Source organism: Halichoerus grypus, chromosome 4 (assembly GCF_964656455.1).
Source record: "Halichoerus grypus chromosome 4, mHalGry1.hap1.1, whole genome shotgun sequence".
Classification (NCBI taxonomy): domain Eukaryota; kingdom Metazoa; phylum Chordata; class Mammalia; order Carnivora; family Phocidae; genus Halichoerus; species Halichoerus grypus.
In genome coordinates, this window is record NC_135715.1 from 828,539 (window position 1) to 852,396 (window position 23,858).

Here is a 23,858-nt window from a genome sequence, read left to right on the forward strand (position 1 = left end):
CGGCGGACTCTTTCCCTCCGGAACCAGTGTGCGGGGAAGGCGGGGCGGGGGGGCGCGCGGGCCGGGACGGACTGTGGGCCGGAAGTGAAGCGGCCGCGGCCGGGCGCGCAGGCCCCGCCCACTTCCGTCGGAGGGAACGGCCATGGCGCACATCACCATCAACCAGTACCTGCAGCAGGTAACGCGCGCAGTCAGTAGGGTCTGGAGCGGGAGCCCGGCGGCGCTGGCGAGAACGTGTGGGCCGGGGCGAATCGGTTCGCCCACTGTGCCCGAGTCCTTGGCCGCCAGAGGGAAAGCGAGGACGGTTGAGCAGGCGCCCCGACAGTGTTGCCCAGGGACCTGGGAGTGCGCCGATGGGCGTTGGCCTCAAGAGAGGGACGTGCGGAGGGGTCCGAGCGGACCCGGGAGGCCTGTCAGCCGCGCTTCGTGGCGGGGGCTCAGCCGCTGACTCGGGACAGACGCTGGGAGGAGGTGGAGGCGGCAGGCGGTGCGGCTGCGAGCGCTAGTCCAGCCATCACTTGGGACACGCCTCGGGTTCCCTTCTGGCAGTTAATAGCCTCCGCGAAATGCGTCTCCACGGGAATTCCGCCCGGACAGCCTATAAACGCCAGAGCCATACTTAAAACGTGGGTGTTGATGGACTCAAAACTGGCATTCTTTCCACTAAACTATGCTAATTCCCAGAACTAGAACCGTGCTGATCGGGAAAAGAGGAAGTGGATTTTTAAAATGTCTGAAGGAAGCATTCCATTGGTGATTTAGAATGTATGGTTGAGGGTCTGGGAGGAGAATGGGCCCCAGGTTTCTAGCCAGGGCAACAGATGAGCAGAGCAAATTTGGAGGGAGAGTTTACGAACTCCGTTTTGGACATGTTGAGTTGGGGGTGTCTGTTGACAACCAGGTAAAGATCTTTAGGAGGCAGTTTGGAGATAGTCTGGCATGATTGGTGATGAGGGAACAGAAGGCCAGCTGAGGACAGGCGGAAGCTGACACCCCACAACCCCCCCCCATGGGATGTACCTGACATTCCTCAGGCACTCCTGGCTGCCCTAAAGGAAAAACAAATAGTTAATTTATAGAGATTATAATCCTGCAAGACATGAGTCTCCCTCAGTTTACAAATGTCTTAGCAATTTATAAGAACAAAGGTTTTCTATCATCAATAACCTAGCTTCCAGAAGGGAATGTAGATACAATTAAATGCCCTTAAAACCTGCAGCCCATTGACAGATCCTTGAAGCGGCGGAGTGTAATGTTCCTCCAGGAAGCTCCCAACTATCTTCATGGTAATGCCTTGCTAGGGGGAAAAACAACCTTAACTTGGCAATGGCAAGGCCTCCGGTATCCTGTGAGTCTTCCTTAACATATGAAAATCCTTTTGAAACCTCCCTTTTCCTTACCTCCCCCAACTCCCAGGTGTATAATCACAACTCTGGGCAGCATCTTTTTCTGCCCATGGGTCCTGTACCCGTGTTTTATTAAAACCACCATTTTGCACCAGAGACGTCTCAAGAATTCTTTCTTGGTCGTCGGCTCCGGACCTTACCCCACCAAACCTCACCTATACTCCAAAACCCCATCGTTTGGTGTCCAAACGTGGGGCTTCCGAGTGTTTTCATCTGGACTCTGAGCCACGGTGCAAACTTGGTGAGTACTTTCTCTTCTCTTCCTTTACTCTCATTCCAGGGGCTTCAAGGAGTGTGGTGTTATTGGAACACTTTCATGTTGATTGCTCAAGCTGCAATCTTTTAGCCTGTGGCTACTCTACGGGGAGGAGAAAGTCTGCTTTTTGGCTGGAAGTTAGTACCCTGGCTGGGATGGTAATAAGACCCAGAAACTTGATGCCTTCTCTTTACTTCCGTCCTTATACGAAGTTGTCTGTCTTGGGCATGGGACAGCCACCTAAGTCACCAGGACGGCTGCCAATCTTAAGACTCCTGTGTGAGGTTTCCTCCCCCCACTTTTTTTTTTTTAAAGATTTTATTTATTTACTTGACGGAGAGAGAGACAGCGAGAGAGGGAACACAAGCAGGGGGAGTGTGAGAGGGAGAAGCAGGCTCCCCGATGAACAGGAAGCCCGATGCGGGACTCGATCCCAGGACCCTGAGATCATGACCTGAGCCGAAGGCAGATGCTTAAAACTGAGCCACCCAGGCGCCTCAGATTTCCTCCTCATTGATCTAAGGTGATCCCTTCCACATCCCTGGTCTAGCTGCTTCTGGCCGCGGGACCTCCACTCAGAGCCGGCCGAAACCAGTACCCAGTGGAATTAAAACCTAACTTCCTAGGGAAGTTGGCTGTAAAGACCACATGTGTTGGAATGTCACTTAGACCATGATGGATTTCAGTCTTTACAGTTTTTAATCAATGTCCTCTGCTAACCACTTAAATTATAAAATCGGGTAATTTCCCCTTGTAAAACTTTTCTAGTATTTTTCATGGGTTAAAAGTGGCAGGGTGATAACATAGCTTTCAGGGCTTAGGACTGCATGGCATGGGTATTTTAGTCCATTCGATAGCACCCATCAGTAGCCTAGGATGTGATGGGGAAGGGGATATCGGCATCCCGCCGGCATCCACCCTACGGGGCCTTTTATGGCAGGAATGCCTTCAGGGGAAGGCAGAATGGTGATCAATAGCGGTTTCTCATTTGAGGGACTTCTCTGGTCGCTTTTGACACCTGGAACCTCTGACCTGTCTTGTGTGGGATGCCTCCTGGGAGTCGGGGGGATTTGGTAATGGACCTTCTTTACTTTTCTGGGAACATGGCCTCAGTAGGCTTCTTCCCTTCCCAAGGACTCTCCCTTAGGATGCCTTTTTAACCCATTGGAAACAATTTGGATTGCAAAATTTAGGAAAGGACTGATCTGTAACACTGCATGGCCTCAGGAGATCTGTCAGTTAGATCTCTTCTGCAGGAAACAGGATTGTAATCTCTATAAGTTAACTATTTGTTTTTCCTTTAGGGCAGCCAGGAGTGCCTGAGGAATGTCAGGTACATCCCATGGGGGTGGGGGGGTTGTGGGGTGTCAGCTTCTGCCTGTCCTCAGTTTGCCTTCTCCCTCATCACCTACGTTCTCAGAGGAGTCTTATTTGTTGAAGTAGTTGGGGTGATGGGAGGAATAACCACTAGTGCTTGTTGAACTCTTACTAAGAACCAACGACTGTCATGTACAGTGGCTCGTTATTACCACTTGTCCTGGAAGGCGGGTCCGTTGCAAGCCCCATTTTACGGAGAAGGTTCAGTGGTTTTCCAAGGCCCCTGGGTTAGTTAGTAGCACATTCGGACCAGGAGTTCTGGCCTTAGAGTCCATGCCCTTAACATGAAGCTCACTGCCTCTGTTAGCCTAGGTTTCAGCCACCATTTCCTGTCCTAGTCAGAACCTACCTATTTCTCAGGTTCCAAAGTGTACTGTTTTTTGAATCTCAGTGATCCTCTCAGTTAGGACACATTCCGTATTTCATACTCCACAGCATCCTCAGCCAGCAGCTATCTGTGGACAAGTCATAGGTCTTTTGTTTGCCTTCTTTGTGATCGCTTCCTAGTAGCTATCAGGTTGGCAGTTTGGTTTTATTCTGCTCATAAGTTTCTGAGTTCTCTTGTTGGTTTCTTGGATGCAGGCAGAACACATGCATTCGTGGGTCAGACCAAGGGTCTCGTAGCTCAGCTCAGCGCAGCTGGCAGTGTGGGGTCAGCCTGCCGGTTCCCTTGGACCAGTGGGCCCCGAGGGGTGCCTGTACCTGTGTCCCAGAGAGAAACCTGGAATTTGGGGCGTCCGTGCACTTTGTAGCAGGCGGTGAGCAAGCCTGCTTTTTGCTTGGGGTTAGGGAAGGGGGGAAGACATTGCTTCGTTTCTCAAAGCAATAAACAGCCCTGAACAGTGGCCCGAGTGAAGGAGCTAGCGGTCGGGCCTTGTGGGGCCAGCACATCAGTTTGAGAGGCCCAAGGAGGGCTGTCCTTCCTAATGGTTGGCGGTAGCTGGGATGTCAGTGTTCGGCACCTCAACACGCTTCCAGTTTCGTTTCTGTTTGGAGAGGACAGGTTGAGTTAAAGTTTCCCAAATATTCTACTTTTAAAAATTGTATTTAGAACAAGATCAGTTTGCATGTACAGTTGACCCTTGAACAATGTGGGGGTTAGGGGTGCTGACCCCCCCATGCAGTTGAAAATACATATATAACTTTTGGCTCACCACAAACAACCGATAGCGTGCTGTTGACCAATAACATAAACAGTGAATCAACTTGTTTTTTGCGTTGTGTTCTATAATATGTTCTCGCTACTGAGTTAGCTAGAGAAAAGGAAACGTTATTAAGAAAATTGTAAGGAAGAGAAAATGCATTTGTAGCACTCTGTTGTAAAAAGTCTAGGTCAGACCTGCTAGTCGGGGCAGCTGTGCTTCTCCCCACAGCTGGAGCTGCTCCGTATTCCTGGAGTTTCTTTGAGGGCTGGTATTCTTTGTTTGGTGTCCTTTACTTCATTCTTCTGTCCATTCTACAAATTCTTATTTCAAATGGCAAGTTACTTTTTAAAAACTATTTACATTTAAAATTGTAATTTTCCTCCAAATTTCTATTAAGAAAATTTTCAAACCTACAGAAAAGTTGAAAGGAGAACATTGAAGATGCGGACACCCTCACCTGGTGCACCACGTTTCTGTGTCCTTCCCTCCGGGCACGCGTGCTTCTCTTCCCTGAACCATCTGAAAGGAGGTCGCTGCCCCTGAGGCTCTTCCCATGGGCCTGAGGCTGTGCTGCCATCCGGCTGCAGGGCCTTTAGCCCAGCCGAGAAATGGAGCGTCAGTGTTTTCTGCTAGCGCATTCAGACTCCACATCCACCCACGGTGCTGTTCAGAGCCTCCTTGTTACCTGCAGGGTCCAGTCAGGTCACACTCCAAACATGGTGGTCTTGCTCTTTAGTCTTTCATCTAGAAGAGTCCTCTTGCCAGTTTCCAGGAGTGGATTTGTTTTATGACAATTAACTTTTTAAAAATGTCCAGGGCAGTGGACTCATGGCTGTGTCACCATCTGCCTTTACTTGACTCTAGTGAATAGGTTTGGGCGAACCTGGCTAGTGTAGACGTCCTGTAGCCTCTGGAGGCTTGCATTCGTGCTCCCAACTGCCCACTCCGGCGTCCAGAGACCTTTTCCCATCGTATTGATTCATAATCTGTTGGACGGACTGTGAGAGCCTGTGAACATTCCGCCCCACACCCTTTCCAAAGTGCTTTCAGCTTTTATTCGTGGTCTTTTCCCAAGTGGGTTATTGCATGAGTGTTTGCCAAGTGGTGATTCTCTCACTCTGTTAGCTGCTACTTCATCTGTTACAAATGCTTTTCCCTGTGCTCCTTTTTAAAAAGTATCATAGATTGTTGTTAATGCCAAGTTATAATCCAAAACCAATAATAAGATTATTCTTATTCTTTCTGAAGCTCAACTTGTCCCAAATTTGGCCACTAAGAACTCCTTCAGACTGGTTTCTGGGGCTTTCTGACAGGTCTTCCTTGAGCCCTGCTTTGCCCCCTGGCACAGTAACGTCCATGCCAAGCTCATGGATCTCTTCCCCTGTCCCAGCACTGGACCAGTCCTTTCTCCAGGGAGCTCTGGTTCCTCTTAGTGGTCGTGGAGTTTGGGAAATGAATCTGAGTGCTGGTGTGTTCATTGCCACTGCAGGGCGTAGGGGGGGTCAGTACTTCAAGGCCTTGTCAGCAGGTGGAGCTAGTAAATGTATTTTTTTAAACATTTTTTAAAAAGATTTTATTTATTTGACAGAGCGGGAGCACAAGCTGGGGGAGAGGGGCAGAGGGAGAAGCAGACTCCCCCGCTGAGCAGGGAGCCCGATGCGGGGCTCGATCCCAGGACCCTGAGACCATGACCTGAGCTGAAGGCAGACGCTCCACCGACTGAGCCACCCAGGTGCCCCTGTAAATTTAAGAAATTACGTGTTCTGGGGGCACCTGGCTGGCTCAGTTGGTGGAGTGTGCAACTCTTGATCTCGAGGTTGTGAGTTCAAGCCCCATGTTGGGTGTAGAGATGACTTAAAAAAAAAAAATTACAAGTTCTAAGAGTAGATGAGTTCCCCCCTCCCTGCAACCTCCATCTACCGCCTTAGAGCCAGGAGGTCACGAGGTGACCGGCAGTAGCCAGGAAAGAACTTTTTCCTGGGTGTGCCGAGAGCCAGCTGCACCTGATGAGGTCTGCAGTCTGTGGACCAGGCCCCAGGGACACCACAGGAATGTTGCCACCGGGCTCCCCTGGAGTCCCCCGGCACGGTCCACTGGGGGCTGCTTACGTGGCAAGGCCATGGCGTACTAACAGCCACTAAAACAGGTGACTGGGTGGCTGTGGCCCTAGTGTCCCCTGAGCTGTGTATCAGTTCTTTGAGATTTGTCCGCAGTCTGTTGTCGTCTCTTCTCCTCGGCACCTGCTGTGACAGTTTTGGCCGCCTTCATCAGCTTCCTTGAGGTAAGGGCAGCGATGGGACCAGTACTTCGTGATTATTCATAAAACCTCACACAACCCTACACAAATTCCTGTTGTAAGGTAGACCGTAGACGTGGGATTGCTGCCTTCTCTGGTTTTGCTGGGCAGTTGAGTGCCAGATTCTTGATCACATTAGTTGTCTTAGGTGAGATGGTGTAAACTTTCCCAGCTGATGCCCTAAGTGGTGTAAGAGTCCAGGAGCTGGATCCGTTTTGCCTGGGTGTAGGGTTGCTGCGTTGCGGGGAGAGCAGGTGCGTGCCCTCCCTTGCAGGCCGATCCAGCCACTTCTCGCCTGCAACGTGGGGAAGCTCCAGTCGCTTTCTGTGGTTGGTCGTGGCTAGTCCAGCCTCCCCTGCCACGCTTACCACTTCTGGTGGTGCGTCTCGCAACGGGAAGTGATGTGAGCGCCTGGTGCGGGTGTGCAGTCCAACTGCATGTCGTCCCTGACCGAGTCTCGTGTGGGCGTCGAATGGACAGAGCTAACCCCACCGTAGATGAACCATGCTGTGTGTGCAGCTTTCTCTATGCTTGTCTTCCTCTGCCCGTTCAGATTTCTAAGTGCTTGTTGGGTAAATAAAATCTTCAGACCTCATTTGGTTTTCTGGTTACAGAGGTCTGCTGCAGCACAGGCCCCCAGGACGGAAATCTGTAAAGGCCTCCTGAAGGCCCAGCCTGCACCCCAAGGGCCCAGGGGCAGGCACTTCTTCCTGTGCTCCCATGTCATACGCAGTTTTTCTTTTCCTTCCAGATTGAGTTAGGCACTTTCCTGTGACTTTGGGTTTGTCTTTTTGTTTTGTTTTGGGTTTTGTGTGTGTGTGTTTGTTTTTGGTTTGTTTGTTTGTTTTTGCTTAACAGTAAGTACATTGTGGACACTGGCACATCATCGCCGCTGGATCCCTCTACCCCGTGTCACCATCTGTTTAGCTTTGCCGTTCCCTGTTCAGTTGATGTGTAGGTCGAGTGGAATGTGGCTTTTAAGCTCTTTTTTTTCCCATGAGCTTTATAAGTGAATTCTCAAGTGTCTGAACGACCGAATAAAACTAAAATAACGTGCCTTCCTTAATCACCCCTGGCTTACCCTGCTTGTTTGCTGTTTCTGACAGTAAATCACGTGTTTCTTTGTCGCCGAAAGATCTCATTTGAGACGTTGCTCTCGTTTGCTGCTGCCAAGAGCCTGGCGTGTTCTGTCGTTGCCGTGGCTCCTCCAGAATCAGGAGGATGGATTTTCGAGGCGTACAACACGTTGTTTAGGTTCTGTGAGGACGAAACGGTTTGTTTTCTACTCCGCTTACCTCTTTTCACATGTTTCAGGTCTATGAAGCCATCGACAGCAGAGACGGGGCATCCTGTGCGGAGCTGGTGTCTTTCAAGCATCCTCATGTCGCCAACCCACGGCTCCAGGTGGGCGAAGGAGCTGCACCCGCAGGTGCTCCCTGAGAGACGCTGAGAGTTTGAGGCAGATGGAAACTAACATTGCCGCTCTTCTGAAAAATTTTGAAAATTTTAACGTTCATTTACTGTATGTCTGTAATTGCAGTTCATTTATTGAGCACTGTGTGTTTGACACCAGGCTGAGGTGTGTGTCTTATGCTCCGTAATAACTCCCAAGTGACCCTCTGAGCCCCAGAGACATGCAGTGTGGAGCAAGGTCATCCAAGGTCATCCAGCAGACAGGCAGTGGGCTAGGCTGTGCCCAGGCCGGTCTGTCCCCAAAGCCCACAAACGTGTCCTGTTGTAAGTAAGGCTTAGTGGGGCTGAGCCATGTCTCCTCATTCCTGTGCTGTCCGTGCCACGGACGCGTGGCTGGCTGGGTCAACAGAGATCTATAGCCTGCAAAGGCGGGGGTGTTTACCATCTGGCCTTTTATGGAGAGCATTTGCCAAACCCTGCTCTAAACCATAAGTGTCCTTGATTTAGCAGATAAATGATATGCAAGCCCTGTCTTCTGTAGGAAGTATTCTTGGCATTTGGGGAAGTCCCATTTGCTCATTGGTTCCCTTTGTGATACTGGAATGTGGTCCTGTTGGGGCAGTTTTTCTTTTGAAAGAAATAGGAGCTCTGTATATCGGAGATCATATTGGGCAGAGTATAGGCTGCACCTTAGACCAAATAAACCAGTTTGTGGAGTAGAAGCAGGCTCTTTTTAAAATGTAGGGTTCCCTGGGTGGCTGTCCTGTGTGACAGTGTTGAAAACCATTGCTCTAAGGGGCTCGCTGGCCAGACACTCCTCAGCTGGTGGCGTGTGCCTGCCTTGTACCACCGTGGGTGGGTCTGCCATCCCTCTGTGATCCAAGGCCGATCCCCGTTGACCTCCTGAGGTAGCATTCCATTCGCTGGTGGCCATTGTCTGCCTTAGTTATTTCACCAGGGACGGAGGATGGGGATTTTCCTGCTGCTGTCCTTTTCCTTCTCACGCTTACGCACATGGATATGCATACGTATTAGTACATCAGGGACTCACAGACTCCTTTAATTCTCTGTTCTGTGTGACCCCGTGGCTCTCGTATGGTCTAAAATCTGGCCATGGAGAGGGAGGAGGGCGTTGGAAGTAAATGTCAGCTAGCCTAGCCCAGGACATAGAGCAGGTGGCTCTGTCACCAGGAGGTGAGGAGGGGGGATTCCTAGCGTGGCATCACCTCTCACTCACGCCGCCTTCCTTATGGAGCACACAGTAGCTGCTTCATAAACGCTTCTTCATTGACTGGCTGCTGAATACTGAGGTGCACACGAAAGTGCCCGGAGCATTCCTTGGACTGTGGGAGGCACAGCAGGTGTGTTTGGTGCCCCGTCACCCCGTCACCGGCCACGACACGTATGTGTGAGATCACAAGTGCCAGGTGCCCGCCCTTACCCCTAACTGTAAAGTGTGCATTCTTTTGAAACAGGTTCGTCTCAGGCTTTCTGCACATTGCGTTCTTTTGCTGCCTTTTAATTTTATTTTTGTCATTTTTCCTCTTATCATTTAGATGGCCTCCCCAGAAGAGAAGTGTCAGCAGGTTTTGGAACCCCCTTATGACGAAATGTTTGCTGCTCATTTAAGGTAACCCCTGAGGAGGAAGAAAAATAAAGCAAATCTGGAAATTGCTGAATCGACTAGGGATTTTATTTAACATCATCTTAGGCTTGAGAGGCACCCGAGTGGTGCAGTCGGTTGAGCCTCTGACTCTTGGTTTTGGCTCAGATCATGAGATCGAGCCCCCAGGCAGGCTCTGCCCTCAGTGGGGAGTCTGCTCCCTCCCCCCACTCACACACATACACTCTTTCTTTCTCTAAAATAAATAAATAAATAAATAAAATCTTAAAAAAAAACACATCATCTTAGACTTGAAACGATGGATAATTTGCTTTGAAAAGAAAGTATATTTGTTTTTTGGAGGGTTTTTTGGTACTTTTTAAATTTAAGTTCAATTTAATTAACATATACTGTATTATTAGTCTTCAGAGGTAGAGCTCAGTGATTCATCAGTTGCGTATCACACCCAGTGCTCGTTATATCAACGTGCCCTCCTTCATGCCCATCCCCCAGTTACCCCAACCCCCCACCTCCCCTCCAGCAACCCTCAGTCTGTTTCCTGTGATTAAGAGTCTCTTATGGTTTACCTCCCTCTCTGATTTCATCTTGTTTTAAGAAATGTGCATTTGTAATTTCACTTTGTTAAAGCCTATGAAAATTTTCTGAAGCTTAAAATCCTTTAAATTTTTTTTAAAGATCTTATTTATTTATTTGATAGAGAAAGAGAGAGAGCACACAAGCAGGGGGGAGGGGCAGAGGGAGAAGCAGGCTTCCCGCGGAGCAGGGAGCCCGATGCGGGGCTCCATCCCAGGACCCTGGGACCATGACCTGAGCCGAAGGCAGACGCTTAACGACTGAGCCACCCAGGCGCCCCGAAATACTTTAAATTTTTAATAAACGTTTTTTCATTTGAAAGATCACGTATGCTCTTAGAAGTTACGGTAAACTGTGGTACAGGCGCCGCTCCCGTCGGCTGCGTGGCAGTTGTGTGTTGAGGGGCGCACGGCTCACCACTGCCGTCTGTTTCCGTGGAAACAGGCCTGTGCTTCACGTCTTCGCCTTGCCGGCAACGGGGCTGGAGCTGCAGAGAGCGCACGAAAGACTTGCTCTTCGGGGACATCTCACGTCTGCTGTTTTCCCTTTGGAGGGTGGGGCCGGGCAAAGCCGATGTCCTGCAGCACAAGGCATTGGCTCGCCCTCCTGCCTGTGCCCCTCCAGGGCTTCCTTCTCTGGAGAAGTCGGGGCGCCACTGGGCTCCTGGTAGTGTGAGGCTCCCTGCCATCTCCTGTCCGTAGGTGCAGCGGGAGGGCTGTGCTTGGCCGTGACCAGGGCCTGGCACTGAGAACCTGCTGCAAGTAGGGTCTCCTCCCGGGGCCAGAGAGCAGTGTCCCAGAACGGCATGTGGGTTTCCTCTCCCCCCAGCCTGTTTCAGTTCAAAGTCACCGGTGTGTTTCTTGTCCTCCTTCTAGTTCCTGTAGCCTCTAGCAGGATAAGTGGCGCGCTCAAGCGTTCTGGATGGAAGTGAGGGGTGGGGCACGTGGGGCTCGATTGCAGGTCCTGCTGCCTGTGTCCTCAGCTTGTGATGTTTCCTTCACAGATGCACTTACGCGGTGGGGAACCACGACTTCATCGAGGCGTACAAATGCCAGACTGTCATCGTCCAATATCTTTGTCGTTTGCGTTATGGTTTAAGATCTGGAGACATCAGGCCACTTTCATTCATACCTTTAACTAGAAAGGAATTGAAACTAACTGGGAAGAGAAACTCGTTTAGCTATTTCATTCAGGTGCCTCAATGTATTCTGGGCCTTAAGACTGTCATCCAGTTACCTGTACAATGAGGGAGAACACGGGTGACGGTTAAGGGTTTTACTTAATTCTGTTGTGAACAGTGGTATTTCCTTTAAAGCATTAAGTATAGCTACAGGGTCTAGTTAGTCCCTTTGGCAAAATATGAGAATGCCAGATTCCAGGCATAGATGGACAAGGGTGGACTCCACATGTCGTCACTGAAGTGTGGTCACTGAGACCTTCAGCCAGCCAGTGTCTGATTTAAGTCATTTAAGTGCTATCTCCTAGCTAAGGCCTCTGTCAGTGAGTGTTCTAGTATTTATGTGTAACTCTGGATTTTTAGTTTGCTTATTTTTTAACTTTCTTGTTTAAGTATACAAAAGAGAAAGTTGGCTACTAACTAGCTTAGTCTCCTTTGAATTTAAGAATTCTGTAATCAAGGAAATAAACTTTATACTACAGATTCTAAAGCCTATTAAATATGTGATTATCTGGGTTCAGAAAAACCAAATAAAATGTTTGAGGTTCCCAATTAAGAAAATCTTAAAATAGTCTTTTTGGAGAATGTATGTGTAAAGCAAACATATTTACTGTACTAATACCTGATGATATTCAGATATTTGTAACTTGTACATTTTTCCTTCTAGAACTTGCCCCTTTGATATATAATCTTCTAAACCTAAAATTTAGAATCCTTCATATTTCTTATTCTTATCACTTATAGCCTTGCCTTAGATTTTGTACGTTGTTCCTTAATGTAGTACATCGTTCCTGCGTGCATTTCAAGCCCACAAAGAAGAAAACTGGTAAGTATGAACAGAAATAACTGGAAACTGGCAAATGGCAGGGTTTAGTTTTTGGGTTTTTTTTTAGCAGAAGCTTTTTAAAACTTTAAGTAAATATGTGTTGTGTTTTCTATATGGATATTTAATGTTACATGTTGACATAGGATAATATCAACACGGATAGTGGGGTTTTAATGGTCAGTGTACACTTTAAGTGGCGGACCAGCCAGATTGTTTGCAGTGTGTTCACATAAACATAAAGCCTTGTTTTTATTTCAGACCTTCCATACCCCAAAATGTTTGTCATTTGTCAATTCTGAACTGACTTTTGATTTTAACTTGGATAAAAGGGCAGGTCAGCTGCAGTTCACATGGAGTGACTAGAGTGAATACGTGGTAATTGGGTTATTTTAAGTTCCTTGACAAACTGATTCTTAATTTTATGATTTATTAACTGTAGGTAAATACTGAAATTTTGTGTTTACTAAAATAACTGAAGGCTTGCAAATACCTTTTACTGAAAAAACAAAATCAAATACCCTCTTTAAGTGAAGACCTGTCTTACACATAAAAGTATTTCTACCAGCTAAATTAAAAAAAAAAAAATCCTTTTACGACATTTTGTCTATTACGTTTTCTGGGTCCTGTTAGAAGGTCTTACTAAACCACATCTTGCTTTAACGGAGCTGCTTGGAGAGTGGTTGAAGGGAAGGAGAAGGTCCTGAATAGCGTGAGGAGGCGGTGTCTGGGGCTGAGGACCCTGGACGCAGCGGGATCTAGGCTTCTGGGGGGTCCGGGGCAGTGGGTGAGGGGCACTCCAGTGCCTGTGCTGTCAGGAAGCCCCGGCGCCGCAGCCTGCCCTGACGGGGGATGAGGAAGGCAGCAGGAGCCTCGGGTTCCTGGAGGGGTGGTGGCCCCCGTGGATGGAGGTAGCCCTGGGTGTCGGGAACGGAATCTCGGACCTCGTGGCCTCTTCCAATGTGCTTGCTTTCCTGCCCCGCAGGGCTCTGCCCGTCATGTATGCCGTAGCACTCGACCTTCGAGTCTTCGCCAATAACGTAAGTTTAGTTCTCGTCACTGTTCTTTTAAAACTCAATCTCAGTTTCTATCTTTTGCTTAATTTCATGTCATTCTTCCAGAAGTTTTGAGGGTTAGGATGTGGGTTAGCACGTACCTGGTGTAGAGAGCGGAAGGGCGGGAGGTAGCTGGACTGTGTGGGTTGGTGGGTTTTCTTGCCGTGGGTGTAGACGGAGGTTCTCTGTGCGTGTTAACCCGTTACGGCAGATGGCAGATTTTTTTAAAAGGGGCGAGGCAATAACACGAGCAGGTCTGCGTTCTCCTCTGCTGTGAAGATGTGGCTGTCCCCTGTCTTGAGGAATCCCACCCTGATGTAGATGGGGGCAGCAGCTAGGGGTCTCTCTGGTGTGGGGGGTCGGTTTGCCCTTGGGTGTCAGCGTAAGGCAGTTCTGGAGCGGCAGTTCTGAACTAACACACTTTTATGGCTCTAAAAACTATAACTTCCCATTCTGAACAAGATGGGGTAGGTACAGTTTTCCTTTCCATCCTGCTGAGAATTCGGAAGCCAGCACGACTTGCAGACCAGCAAGTGGTGGGTCTCCTGCATTTGCTTCTTGCTTCCTATCCTGGACTGGGTCCCAGAGGAGCCTCAGATCCAGGAAGACCGACAGGCAGAGATGAAGAGGACCCAAGGAAACCAGGAGGGGGGTTCTGGACAGACTTCTTCAGCAGTCCCTGCCGCAGCCCCCCAAACTGTGCCAGTCCCCAGCGCTTCAGCAAAGCCCTCGAGGAGCCGGACCCAGCCAAGCCAGCGGCAGCTCCCCACCAGCATGGCGTCCGCTGCTGATGCGAGATAAACAGGGTCCACGTGACCTCATACCCCAAATATCACTTACGGAGAATCTCAGCCTGTGAAGAGAGACGATCCACAAACACCGGATGTTGGAATTCCTTGACTTGCTCGCACCCTGGCCATCCTAAATAAGTCTCAGGAAAAGTCACGAACACGCTTGAAACAAATGAAAACATAGACAGTCTCAGCAAAGAAATAGAAGATGTAAAGAAGAACTGTGATAGAAATTTCTAGAACCAAAAAATATAACTTAAACGCAAATTAGGCTCTAAAGAGCTTTGTTTATATATCTATTTGTATTTACCGTATTAAAAATTTTTAATTGGGATTTAAAAAAAAATATTCCTCTAAAATAACAAGCCTTTTATGTGGTAACATAAGTGACGTTTTAAGTGAAAAATATATTTTCCAAATGAACAAAATGTGCTGAGAAGAGTGCTGGATTTTTATTTTAATCTTACAGAAGCCGCCTGACCCCGTGTCCTGCAGGCACGGTGTTGCGGCTTGAATATATGAAGACGGTCTGGCCTCACCCAGGTGTAGATGGAAAGGAGAGGAGTATTTTAATAGCCTTTCAGATGATTGTGGATACTCTTTTCCTCTATTACCAAAGCTCCAGGGGGTAGCTGTTAAGGGTTAGTTACGGTGTGTCCTCCGAAGCTTAGCGTTGAGCTTTTTTTGCTGTTGTATTGGAATCCGCTGGTGTGTCCTGGTCTCTGGGTGGACTGTGTGCTCTCGTGTGATCTTGTAGCATCAGACGTTGATCATTTGGAAAGTTCTGGTTCACCGAGTCACAGAGATGTTCCAAATGTGGATGTGTTTCATTGTGTAAAAGAAAACCCCAAACCAAAAAAACTCCCATTTGTTAATGTCTCAGTGACCTTATCTGTAAAGTTTTGGAGTAATGAAATGCTGCCACGTTCATGGTGGTTGATGACAAGTTACCCAAAATTCTGATTTTTTTTTTTTTTTTGAAAGCACAGATGTCATTGGCCACAAATACTGTCAGGTGTTTGCTTGGCATTGACTGGTTGTGTTTCACTTTAGAGCACGGTCCTTCAGCTACCCTCGCCTGGACCGCCTTGCTCGTCTGTCACTCGCTGGCTCCGCACGCTAGCCGGCAGCTCCAGCAGCTTCCCAGGTGCTGTTCCTGGAGAAGACCGTACTGTCACTTCATCACAGAGGATGTTAAATATCTGTATACTCAAGAGCCAAGACTCAGGGTTTCCTGTGTTGTCAGGGACAGTTTGAAGTGACCTTGGTGTTAGTGTTTGACTGCGGGACTGTGCGGGGTGATGTTAGGGACATCGTGTTGCCGCTGCAGTTTGGTGTCGCTGGAGAGGCCCCCACGTTTTCACCTGCCGCAGCGCTCGCATCGTCAGTGCAAATGACGGTACAATAAGGGGACAAATACTGGCTGTTGGTGTTGTCATGAAAACAGTTCTGACCGCATGGATCATGTGCAAGTGTTTTGAAGGCTCCCAGGGTTTCGTAGACCGTACTTTGGGCACCTGTGTTAGGGGGTGTGAGCGGGAGCCAGCGGGTCCCAGGAACAAGGGGAGAGTCAAACCTGGTGATGACTTTGGTGTCTGTCGGAAGTGTGTGTTTTGGGGTTTTGACTGGCTGTAGGCGGGGGCAGAGCGTGAGCCCGTAAGGAAAGGCTCCTGTGCCCCAGACCTAGAGAACAGGCCAACTTACTAGCTGGAATTGGTTGAAGAGTTGATTTGTGTAAGAGGATACGCTACCGATTTCTCAATTTTTAACAATGCTAACATCAACTAGAAGATTTCACCAGAGCCGCTCGGGACTCTGACCCTCGGTTGTAGCCATTTTTGCTTCTAGCAGCAGCGGAGGTTTCTTTTCCACTCAGGAATTGAGAGGAAATTAAACGTGACTGTTTGTGTTCTATCAGGCAGACCAGCAGTTGGTAAAGAAAGGGAAGAGCAAAGTCGGGGACATGCTGGAAAAGGCAGCCGAGCTACTGATGAGCTGCTTCCGCGTCTGCGCCAGTGACACGTGAGTACGGCGTGGAGGTGGCCGCGCCGGCGGGTGACGCTTGTGTTCCTCCCATGTGTGTGTGGACCCCATGGTCGTCGTTCCGATTTGCTTAGCTAGTCCGCTGCTGTGTCCAGGACGTGAGAGAGAGAGAAGGTGGTGTGTGAGGTTTGCCTGGCACGGTGTCTCTCGAGCGCTTTCCTCCTGCCCCTGTGTCCCTTCTGCACCTGGTCCAAGCCCCGTCCGCTGGGAACGCGCCCAGCGGCTTGTGCTGAGTGCAGGTCTGCGGACGCTCAATTCTCCAACCGTGTTTACTTTGTCTTCCTTTCTGTGTGCTACGTGGAGAATTCTAGATAGACCGCTTTTTCTGCTGGCGCTCTGGCCGCGCCGCCTCCTCACTGTGTCTCCCGCCGTGTGACTCCGTACTCCCCTTTGTTAGGGTTCGTCCAGCGTCTCGGATCTCTGCGCCGATGTGTTTTGTAGCGCCTTCCAAGGGTGATTGCTACATCCTTCCTCCCACTCCCTTTTGTCCGCATTCTGTCTCCTTTGAGACGCCAGGCTCACGTATGTTAGGTGCGTGTCCTGCCACGGACACGGGTGCCCTGTGTTCCCCTCTTGAGCTGTACGTGTTTATCGTGGGATAACTGGCTTTCTTGATGTGACACCCAAAACACGATAACCTAAGAAAAAATAGATAAAGCAGACTTCATCAAAATTATAAACTTTGTGTTTCAAAGGATGCCATCCAACAAGTGAAAAACAACCATAGAATGGGGAAAATATTCGCAAATAATGTAGTTGACAGTAACCTGTATCCAGAATGTGTGAAGATAAGTAATCCGATTTATGTGGGCAAAGCCCCTGGATAGACATTTCTGCAAAGAAGATGGACAAATGGCCAGTAAACCCACAAACAGGTGCTCAACATCCTTAGTCAGAAAGGAAGCGCAAATGAAAACCACTGCGGGCCGCACTTCACGCCCAGCAGCGTGCTGAGCATGCGGGGGGGCTGCAGCGGGCTGGGCCTCAGAGAGACCCCTCGGGGGTTGCTTCCTGAGTGTCTCCAGAAGAGACCAGTCACCAGTATTAGAGTGTTTGGTTTGTTTTCTACCCTCCGAGGCAGGCAGTGTTCATCATCCCCGTGTTGATTTGAGGTCACGGCGCCAGTGAGCGACAAGAGTCCTAGAGGGGCTGGCCACTATCACGGAACAGACTTTGTTTTTAAACGCTGACCGCGGTTCTACACTGAATATTCCTATATGGGAGGGATCTTAGGGATGGTCTTGGGGAGGGTTTCTTTGTCCCCGGCTTGTGAACAGCCTGTGGTTCCATACCGGTGTGTTTATTTCATATGCTTTGACCCCATGCCCTGGGATTTCGAGTGTGCAGGCGGCCTGCTGCTGGCCCCCTCTCCGGTGCCCCGTCGGTGGGCCTGCAAGCTGCACCGGAGAAGAACCACTGCAGGGCGCAGATATGCGGCAGGCTCCACTGTGCGTGGTGTTTCAGCACTGTGTCGTGAAGATCCTCGAGCGCCTGACCGCGTGGACAGAATTGCACAGGGGACACTGTAGACTCACCACGTGCCCCATTGGCGTTTACTGTACATGCCGTATGCTGTCCGGTCACGCGTCTTTCCTTCTGTGCGTCTAGCAGTTTTCTTTCTTCTAAAGGTTATGCGTCCGTCAGAGACTTCCCTAAGTGCCACACTCTCCTTTATAGTTTGAGGTAAAACTTACTGGCAGTGATTCACCCGGATCTTGACTGTATTTTGACAAGTGTGTGTGCGTGTGTGACCCAACCCTCCCGAGGCTGAGGACATTGTCATCACGCCGTCCCCTTCCCAGGCGGACCCACACCACGGTTCCAGTCTCCCGTTGGTGACCGCGTGCACTGCGTCTTGTTCCACGTTGTCGTGTGTTTCCGAGTCCGTCTTGTCCTCCGGATGAGCGAGCACACGTCCATTGAAAATAACAGACGTGCTGCCGACGAGGCAGTCGGCGGCGGCCCACACGCGTAGTGGTCGTCTGTTGTAGCCGGGGGTTCGACCTCTGCTCGGGCTGCTTATTTCACGGGCACGGCTGGAGCTGTGGGGTTTTATCTCAAGGTATTAATTTTGTTTAGGCAGATTTGTGTGTGTGTGTGATTTATAAACACTGATTTCCTGGGTAACTTAAAAAGAACTGTTTTCCCGTAGCCGGGCCGGCATCGAGGACTCTAAGAAGTGGGGGATGCTGTTCCTGGTGAACCAGCTATTCAAGATCTACTTTAAGGTGTGATTCCACGTGGGCGCCTTAAATACTCTGTGGGCCTTTTCCTTCTCCCTGTCTCCCTGGATGCCATCTCTGTGCCAGCCTCCCTGCCATCGCCGGGAGGTGATCCTCACCTGGCCGTATCCAGTCGAGTCTGTGGAGCTCCTGCTAGGTGCAGGGACTGTCCTGTTTCAGCCTCCACCCGACGAGGGGAGTCCTGCATCTCCTGGGGAAAGCAAGGCGCCAGTGCCCTGAGCGGGTGGGCTTTCACGTGAGGGGTATGACCCCAGGCCTTCCACCCACCACTGTTAACAATTAGCTACGGAGTAGGTGGTGGGTGGGTGGGTCAGGAGGTCCTTCCTGCCGCACGAAGTGGTCCAGCGAGGGGCGGCCCCGTGGGGCACCAGCAGCTGGTGCCTGGCCCCTCTGTGTGTCATCTGCACCATGCAGCGTGTGTTTTAGTGTTTCTTACGAACACGTATTAATCAGTTTTGATGATGTAATTGGCTTTGTAATTCCCACTTTAAGGAGGCAAATACTTAGTAAAGTGGAAGCTTTTGCTTGTCCTGCTTGTTTTGTTGAATAATACTTGGAACGGGTTGTTCCAGATCAACAAGCTGCACCTGTGCAAGCCCCTCATCAGAGCCATCGACAGCTCGAACCTGAAAGACGACTACAGCACTGCCCAGAGGGTGACGTTCAGGTATTACGTCGGGCGCAAGGCCATGTTCGACAGCGACTTCAAGCAAGGTTGGTCGTGAATCTTTGTTTCCCGTGTTTTAAAGACACCGGATCCTGAGCAACGTCCGAGAAGGCTCACTGCCTCTTAGCAGCATGTAAGGTGGCAAGCGGGTGGGACCCCTGTCCTGTGTGTGCGCGTGTTTGTCGATGCTGAAGTCGGTTGAGTGCGGGAAGGCCCGTGCTGTGTCTCTCGAACCCCTGCCGGAGTCGCAGTTACCGCGGGCGACTTTCTCGTGGGAGCGATTCGGCACCACTGTTCTTCTCTGGCATGTGCCTTCGTGGCGACCCAGGATCCGGGACAGGGAGCCCAGGCAGCCCACGGCTCAGCCGCCGGCGTCTGTGTTGGACACCCAGGGGCCGCCAGCACGGAGGGTTGCTGTGCGGCGTGGTGCTCGGGCCCTGCTCGTGCGGGCAGTGCTCTCGGAAACCTCAGCGCAGGGAGTGTCTGTGCGGGCTTCTCAAGAACACGAAGCCAGGTTTTTTCTTTTCAACTTTGTGATTAGCTGACAGCGGTTGTTCTTTATGGTCTCCTCGGCCGTACTTGGACCAGACTTTGTAAACGCGCATCCTCAGCAGGTGTGTGCACGTGAGGACCGGGCCTGGAACGGCTTTGCTTTCCGTGTGTTTGGGCCGGGGATTCTCGGACGGCGGAAGTGACCGCGCTGCAGGGGGTGTGCCCTGGTTTCTCTCCGGCGGGCTTGTGCCTACCAACCTCGTTCTCTTTCACAGAAGTTTTAATAGACCCACGGCTTTTGAACAAGGGCTGTCCTCCGTGGTTCTCCCGTCTTTTTTTTTTTCCTTAGAATAGAAAGCCCAAGAATAGAAACTTTTAAGTTATATTCTTTTGAAGTTTCTCAAGTTTGGTGTTGATGTTTTTCCTCCAGACTCATTTGAATACCCAATACAGCAATACAGCGAGAAATGATTGATCACTGTTAGCGGTAGGAATTGATGGTTCCCAAGACAGCAGCGTTTCAGGGGGTGCAGGGGTGGGACGCGGTGCGGGCGGGGGCCGCGGTGAGCGCGGGCGGTGTGACTTGTGTCTACAGCGGAGGAGTACCTGTCCTTTGCCTTCGAGCACTGCCACCGCTTGAGTCAGAAGAACAAGAGGATGATTCTGATATATTTGCTGCCAGTAAAAATGCTGCTGGTAAGTGATTCTACTCCGCTCTTCGAGGTCTCGGTGCTCAGTGAAGAGGTTGATAGAGTTTTAAAAATGTAGCAGGTGTCGCGTAGCTACATAGTCTGAGCCGCGTGTGAACACACCCCAGAAATGGAGAGTGGAGGGTAAGCTGCTTGGTGTGTGGCCGAAACCATTTCTCTTAAAAGTATCTGCCTCAGAAGTGCAACATATGTAAGAAATGTGTGTTATTTTTATTGCTCCTAAAAACGTAAATTCATAGAGATGGATTAAGCAAGGAAGAGAAACGTGCCAGCCTCTCTTTAGGTATCTTAGTCACCCAAAGTTAATTTGATACTTGAAAAGAAATGACAAGTAACTAGCAAGTTAATTGACTAAAACTTACTCAAAGTGATAGAGCTTCCTTTCCTCCCACTTAAAATTTTTAAAAAATTATCCGAGCAGTACACATGGCTCAAACTTGAATAGCTCAGGGTAGCTTGTAAGGGAAAAGCAACAAGTTGTACCTTTCTCCCCACGTCTGAGCCTGCTTCCCAGAAACAACCAGTTGTAAATGGCTCAGCTGATTCTTCTGGAAGGCATTTCCGAGTTCCCAGCCCTTAACACCGGCCTGTCTTCTGCCATGTCTTCCCACTTGGATATGAGCTGCGAGGGCGTGAGGGGCTGGGCCGGGTGCCCCTGGGGCTCTGGCTGCCAGACCCACATTGGTTTGTCAGCCGCTTCTAAAGAAACAGGTTGCAGGTTTTTAAGATGTGGCTTCTTGATAGGGATTTTATAATTCTGTTAAAAATGAAAGGCTCTTACTCTGGGAAATGGGCAATCTGTCTCAGGGTCACATGCCGACCATCGAGCTGTTGAGGAAGTATCATCTCATGCAGTTTGCCGAAGTGACCAAAGCCGTCAGGTACCGTGTCCTTTTCCATTTGGGGCTTTCAGAGGCGGAATTAATCATCCAAAGTCTCACACGTGTTGTGCGAGGGCTGGTCCTGGGCCTTGGTTTTCCTGACTGTGTGCACATTTCTCCCCACACCCAGTGAGGGCAACCTTCTGCTCTTGAACGAGGCCTTGACGAGGCACGAGACCTTCTTTATTCGCTGTGGCATTTTCCTTATCCTTGAAAAGCTGAAGATCATCACCTACAGGAATCTTTTCAAGAAAGTGTGAGCTAAGTGTTTCCTTTATTAGTAAGTTTAAGTTCTCAGTGTGACTCAGCCCCACACTGTGAAGGGCGATGACCCCCCGAGACGGGGTGTGTGCCAGTGTGGACGAGGCCCCAGCACTGCCTTGAGCCTGTGCGGATGCAGTCAGACCTCCAGGCCGCCCACGGCCGCCAGCTCCACGCACCCCAGCACCTCGCGGGCACGTGGGCACGCCTCTGTCACGTGTCCCGCGTTCTGTCCCGCGAGTGGGACGGGTGCTGTGTCCTTCATTCATAACCAACTAAGCCAGCCCCGCCACTCCTGTTGGTCAGAAAGTTGAATTCTGCATCCGTCCCTTTCCCCAGCTGTGGGTAGTATGTCCAGAATCGTGAGGGCCACGCGTCCTCGAATCCATAGGGCGCGGTTCGTGGTAAGGGGTGTCCTGATCACAGAGACGTCAGAATGTGGGATCACGTGCTTCTTGGACTCCGAGATGAATATGGGGAGATGGAGACACAGGGTCCTGTTTTCCCTCCTGACTCGGGATGCCTTCTCGCCTTCAGAGTGCTTGAGTCCCGTCAGTAACCCACGTGGCCCTGTGCTTGCCCCCCCAGGTATCTGCTGCTCAGAACACACCAGTTGTCTCTAGATGCCTTCCTGGTCGCCTTGAAGTTCATGCAGGTGGAAGACGTGGACATCGATGAGGTCCAGTGCATCCTGGCCAACCTGATCTACATGGTGAGACGCCCTCCCCAGCCGGCCAGGTCTGGAGCCGGAGGCGCTCATGTAGTGGCTGGAAAGCCGTTGGTGTTTGTTAGAACTCCTGTTATCCCGGGAAGTGACCAGGCTTTGAGGGGCCGCGGGTGGGTGGACATTGTCTGTACGTCCCTGTTGTGCAGCGTCTCTGCATTTCTCCGTTGTCTTTGGAGCAGACCGCTGACACCTGGGGCTGAGGAGGGGTGAGCCGACAGGCTTGTTGTGACCCCGGCCGTCTCTTTCCCCCAGGGTCACATCAAAGGCTACATATCACATCAGCATCAGAAGTTAGTTGTTAGCAAGCAGAACCCGTTCCCCCCACTGTCAACAGTGTGTTGACTGTGCACACACTCTGAGGACAGGACAGCCGTGTCTCCTCTAGCTTTTGTCTGCGTGGATGGACTCGGTATATGTCTGCAGCCGGACTCGGGGGCTCGTTTGCTGGCGCACATGACTCCTGGAAACCTCCATGGTCACTCACAAGTAACGTCCGCCGTGCGGACAGCTGGAGCTCCCTCTTGAGAAAACGGGCACGTCCGTTCCCATTGGAGCTGGGGAAGCGTCCATGGAGGGCTCCGGCTCACTCTTCTTAAAAGCGTCTTCCTCAATTTTTATGTAACTTTTTCTGTAAAACGTCATCCTGAATTTATACAGATGGCATATTCTTTATTTTATCTTCTTAATATTTTCATTTGTTAAACTAGAACATTGTACATGATTAAAATGCTTGGTTAACTAAAGGCTTCTTTTTATAAAATGAATTTACCTTGATAATTTTCCACAGTTTACAGCCTGCCATTTTCAGAGTCTGCACGTTTCCTCTGTTTATGCAACACTCCCTAAAGAAGAAAGCGTCCTGGGCTGTTGTAGCTTTATCTTTGCAGCCTCCTCAAGGCTGGGCGCCGCTTCCCCGCTGCGCAGAGAAGCTGCCCTCGACCTCGGGTTCCTGCTCCACGTGGGCGGAGCTCGGCTCCCGCTGCCCGAGGGTCCCCGGGCGTGCTGGCAGGAGGCCGGCATCCGCGAGCTCCGGGCTCGGGGACGTGCGGCCGGCTGGCCCGCAGGGTGACCGCTGCAGGTGCGTTGGCGCTGGCCGCGGGCTCCCAGCCCCAGTGCAGGCGGGCCTCGCCAGCGGTTGCTCCCGCCTCTTCACGGCCGGGAGCGGGTTCCAAGAGCAGTGTCCCAAAGGGCCCAGCCAGCCTCCGCGTCACACTGTGTCACCTGCTGGAGGCACACCCAGATTCCAGCTGAGGGACGTGCGTGCCCTGGAGGGCGTGTGCGGAGCGTGTGCCGCGGATTCATGGTCGCCAGGTTCTTGACCTCAGGACTGTGGCGTCCGCGCGGGCAGGGATCACCGTGCGCCGGGGCTCCCTCGGGGGCTGGGACCCTGCCGCCCCCTCCCCCGGGGCACCGTTCTCTCGCGACGGGCGTGAGGAAGGCGAGCTCGCCCCGCAGCCTAGTGCAGACCGGGTGCCCTTCGAGCCGTGCGTAGTGACCCCGAGAGTCCGGGCTTGGCTGGTACTGGCGCGGAGGAAACACGTCGGGTTCGGTGCGTCTGTGTGGCCTCAGCCTGCGTGCACGGTGGCGCCGTCAGGTCCCCGTGGGGCCCGGGCGGGACGCGGGCCGGCCCCTTAGAGGCCCCCTTCCCGAGCTGTGCCCGCCCGGCCCGGCGCCCCTGCAGTGAGCGCTGCGGCGGGGGCAGGGCTGCGGTCGCAGCTGCGGGCCGCGGAGGCCCCCACTCGGCAAAGCCAGGCTTGCGGGGGGACAGCGCCGCGCTCGCCCGCTTCGCCCGCACAGCTGTCGGCAGCCTCCTGACCCTACGGCAGCTTGAAGCCGTGCGGCCCCGCTGCCCGACGTAGCTCACTGCCCGGCCGCCCGCGCGATGAGCCGCGTCTTTC

The 23,858-nt window shown here is 51.1% G+C and overlaps 1 protein-coding gene across 5 annotated transcripts; it reads left to right on the top strand.

The window, feature by feature from the left end:
* The first annotated feature begins 20 nt into the window (after positions 1-20).
* PCID2 (PCI domain containing 2) lies at positions 21-22,703 on the top strand. 5 transcript variants are annotated; one of them, XM_036071393.2, is made up of 15 exons: positions 54-178; positions 1,687-1,799; positions 7,795-7,884; positions 9,450-9,523; positions 11,094-11,159; positions 12,052-12,093; positions 13,076-13,130; positions 15,855-15,958; positions 18,132-18,207; positions 18,795-18,936; positions 19,977-20,077; positions 20,899-20,972; positions 21,103-21,228; positions 21,822-21,945; positions 22,213-22,703. In XM_036071393.2, exons 4-15 carry the CDS (start codon positions 9,450-9,452, stop codon positions 22,300-22,302), a joined length of 1,074 nt encoding a protein of 357 aa, XP_035927286.1. In that variant the 5' UTR covers positions 54-178; positions 1,687-1,799; positions 7,795-7,884; the 3' UTR covers positions 22,303-22,703. The 5 variants fall into 5 exon arrangements, with proteins under 5 accessions (XP_035927284.1, XP_035927286.1, XP_035927282.1 ...); XM_078070067.1 differs by lacking the exon at positions 54-178 and adding an exon at positions 2,967-2,995 and having other exon boundaries at positions 1,705-1,799; XM_036071391.2 differs by lacking the exon at positions 1,687-1,799 and having other exon boundaries at positions 21-178.
* The last annotated feature ends 1,155 nt before the right edge of the window (positions 22,704-23,858 follow it).